The sequence below is a fragment of the Dreissena polymorpha genome, chromosome 5, assembly GCF_020536995.1.
Source record: "Dreissena polymorpha isolate Duluth1 chromosome 5, UMN_Dpol_1.0, whole genome shotgun sequence".
NCBI lineage: Eukaryota > Metazoa > Mollusca > Bivalvia > Myida > Dreissenidae > Dreissena > Dreissena polymorpha.
This window is the reverse complement of record NC_068359.1, coordinates 18,776,951-18,780,918: the sequence shown is the minus strand read 5'-3', so window position 1 is coordinate 18,780,918 and position 3,968 is coordinate 18,776,951. Positions and strand designations below refer to the sequence as shown.

Here is a 3,968-nt window from a genome sequence, read left to right as displayed (position 1 = left end):
TTCTGTTCCCCAACAAAATATTGTTGTTTTTTTCAATCAAATTGGAATGTTGACTGCTTAGTCCATTATTGAATGAAATTGGACTGTTATTCATACTAACGTAATGCCATGCACAAAATGCTTAATCTTAAGGTTAAAACAATTCATGTTAATACCAACATTTTAAATTTAACTCTGTCAGAAAAGACAACTAATAACACCACTTATAAAAGACGACAATAATAGGCTTACTGCTATCTGATTACACTAATATGTTCACAGGAAAAAGCCAGATTTACTGCTAATATTGACGTATTTTTAGAAAATCCTTGACAATCTGTGAATTTTTTTTTCAGGCGAAACCCTACAAAACAACATCACCTCACAGTCAGTTCAAATTGATTTTCAATGTTCGTCTGTCTCTGCTTTGAGTTTAAATTGGAGACCTGTCCATCCAGTTCAGAAAGCTAAGCCATAGTGATTTACTGTTATCCCCATGTGTCCATCATGCGCTGTGTGTCATGCAGATCAGTCTAGCATCGTCAAAACTTACTTGTGAACACTCTAGAGTTGGCGCCATTTATAGCCCTATCTTCATGAAGTTTAGTCAGAATATTTGTCCTAACGATATATTGGCCTAGTAGGAAATTGAGTTACATGGACACAAAATCTAGATCACTAGTTCAAGCTGGAGAACATGATTATCCATCATAAAATATTCATGTACTGGAATTAAAATGGACAGTTTGTTACATGGGCTGATTTTCATTTAAAAAAAGGTAAACATTTATGCTCATTTATCTGAAATTTAATACTTGTAACAGCAATTATAAATTGGTTAAGTGTTGAAACTCAAACTAAAACAAACAAAAAAACATTTATAAAACTTTTGTCAGGTGAGTGGTCTAGGGCTTCTATGGGCCTCTTTGTGTTTTTGGCGCGAATTTAGAAATAATGGCAGACAAAACATCAAACTATGGTACTGGTACAAGCATAAGCATGATTTATTCGTGTATTTTAATTTTATTTGATATTTCAGGGCGGAATAATGGAAATAATGGTCTTGCAATCAGCCATGGGCTTCGATCCTCAAAATCTCAACTGGAAAGTGCGGGTACAGCAGGCCAAAGAGTCGGGGGAAATCAAGCTGGATCCCTCCATCATAAAGGACCACCTGGGTTCCAGCATGTACACGGATCACATTCAGTTCGTGAAGGGACTTCATCAGCTGACGCGCAGTGATCGGACAGTAATGACCTTAATGTTCGTCATCGAGTTTTTCTCGCCGGATCGGGCAAACCTGGAGAACACGGACTCCGTGAAACAGACGCATGACAAATTCAAGCGTTGGCTGCAGCAGTACTTGGAATCCACGATGCCCGTAGTGGAAGCCGAGAGGCTGTATCCGGAGCTACTCAAGAAGTTTCTAGAGGTGAAAAGTATTGGGGAGGCCAGTGCCAAACTCGCGTCTAATCTCGACATCTCCAAACTGAAACCACTGCTTATCGAGGTGTTCAATCTGAAAAAGTGAACTTGAATGGTGAAAATGACCTATTGGCCCTTGATTTAGGGTATTTGATTCGTCGGCTTTGGTTTTTTTAGGCAGGGACTGATTGTGGAAAAATGATCTCTAGGGGGATTTGACGTCTCTCTCGACGCCACGTGTGGAGTCTTCAGGGTGCCCTGTTTAAATTGGCACCTTGTATTCGGTGTTCTAATTTGGATAATTGATGTTAGTTATTGTTATTAGTGAATTATTTATCATTATACAACATAGTGCTTACGAATTTGTGCTGAAAATGATTTTGTTATATAAATATATATTAACACTTTTAAGCATGTATAACTGTGGATTTTAACTGATCTAGAAATGGCCGAGTACCTGTTTTTTATGCCCCCGAAGGAGGGCATAACGTGATCGCACTGTCCGTCTGTCCGTCACACTGTTAGGAATAATGCTCATAACTTCTATGTCGCTTTAGATGTAACCTTCATTTTTGGTATGCATGTGTATATTGACATTGCCTTTCCATACGCACACAAATTGTGTCCCCTTTGACCTTGACCTTGAACTAAGGGTCCGCGTTTAGGTTTCAAAAAATGCGTTTAGGTTTCAAAAAATGCTCATAACTTCTATGTCGCTTCAAAATGCTGATGTAACCATCATATTTGGTATGCATGTGCATATGGACAAGGCCTTTCCATACGCACACAAATTTTGACCCCCCTTGACCTTGAACTTAGGGTACGCGTTTAGATTTCGAAATCTGCGTTTAGGTTTCGAAAAATGCTCATAACTTCTATGTCGCTTCAGATGTAACCTTCATATTTGGTATGCATGTGTATAAGGACAAGGCCTTTCCATGCGCAAACAAATTTTGACCCCTTTGACCTTGACCTTGAACTAAGAGTCCGCGGTTAGGTTTCGAAATCTGCGTTTAGGTTTCGAAAAATGCTCATAACTTCTATCAAAGCGTTTTTCGGGGGCATGTGTCATCCTATGTAAACAAATCTTTTTATTTGCTTCAGTTATCTGTAAAAGCTATTTTACGAACTAACAATGCAGTTTTACGACACATTTGTGTTACTTAAACTGCGAATGTGCAAAAGGTTTATCTGATTTTCGAATCGAATGAAAAGCGATACGGATAATAAGGGATAACAACAAGATATACAAGAAAAATGATGTGTGTCCCTGAAACTGCACAGTAAAAATCGACCATCATCACTAAGACCCCCATACAATCCGTTTTTCTCGTGGTTTTAACGAAAAGGAATGTCGTGAAATACATGGAATTGAATATTTGTTGATATTTGTTTTGCAAATTATACTCGTTTGAAACATTTGCATAGACTGATCGTGAATTTAAGTCATTTTATCGACATATAATTGATTATATTTGTTATACTTGTTATAAATAAAATCGTTAAACACAATTAATTGAAAGCTAAACTCACAATAATTGTAATTTCTCAAAAACTTACTACATAAGTGAATTGAAATAATTCATAATTCGCGAAGCTCTGATAATTCTGGACCACGTATGGGTGTGGTTAAATCGTGCAAAAGGCACGTGCACATAAATAGTATTTAGTGTGTTTGTATATTCTATTTATCTGTGAATAATATGTTTCCATTATTTGTTCGCAATTGATTACAATCATAGATGTACAAAACGACATTTGAAGGCTAGTCGATCGCTAAGGAATGTATTTTAATGTATGCTCGTTTCGCACATGAAACATATGTTTAATAAACACGACACACCATAGAAAACGAACGTTTGCTCAACTATCTAAATTATTGTACCAAAAATATTCTTCAATAGTTACTTTCTATGTTCTGACTAATATGACTAATTATGGCATGACATGCAAGCATGTGCAACATTCGGGAACTCGATAAGACTCGTATTCGGGAATGGAAAAACACCAGCGTTCTACATACTAGTATAGTATGTGTTCGATATCTTAATTGGATATATGTGTCTAACTGGCAACAGAGCGATAAACCCGGAACGGATATTTATGTAGGTCCTTTTCAAGCGTGATTAACAAGACGACCATTTTGTCTTAATTTTCTTTTTTCATTACGCATTGTTTGGGTAATTTTGGATGAAATCTATGTGAAGGACATTTATGAATAAGACAATTACGTTTTATATGAATTAAATGACTGTTCATTTGTGAAGTTAAGTAGAAAAGAATACCCTAATACCCTAAAATATCCATTTGATGTTTTATGGTATGAAAAAGACGGCAAGCACTGTTATAAATGTATAAAGAAATAATCGTTTTTTTACACTTTCTCAGTTTTTTCTAATTGTACATTTATATACACACATACATATATAATAGTATGTTTTACACACATATATATATGGGTAAAATGCACACATATATATATGTATATATATATATATATATATATATATATATATATATATATATATATATATATATATAGGGGAGCTACACGTAAAATTTAA

At 35.5% G+C, this 3,968-nt stretch overlaps 1 protein-coding gene across 1 annotated transcript; it reads left to right on the top strand.

Annotated features, from left to right (window-relative positions):
* The first annotated feature begins 1,036 nt into the window (after positions 1-1,036).
* On the top strand, positions 1,037-1,510 carry LOC127831083 (uncharacterized). Its single transcript, XM_052356070.1, has one exon. The coding sequence runs from the start codon at positions 1,037-1,039 to the stop codon at positions 1,508-1,510; it is 474 nt and encodes a 157-aa protein (XP_052212030.1).
* Positions 1,511-3,968: the final 2,458 nt, after the last annotated feature.

Coding starts and splice junctions, on each gene's coding strand:
- LOC127831083 (XM_052356070.1), top strand. CDS start 1,037: ATGGTCTTGCAATCAGCCATGGGCTTCGATCCTCAAAATCTCAACTGG.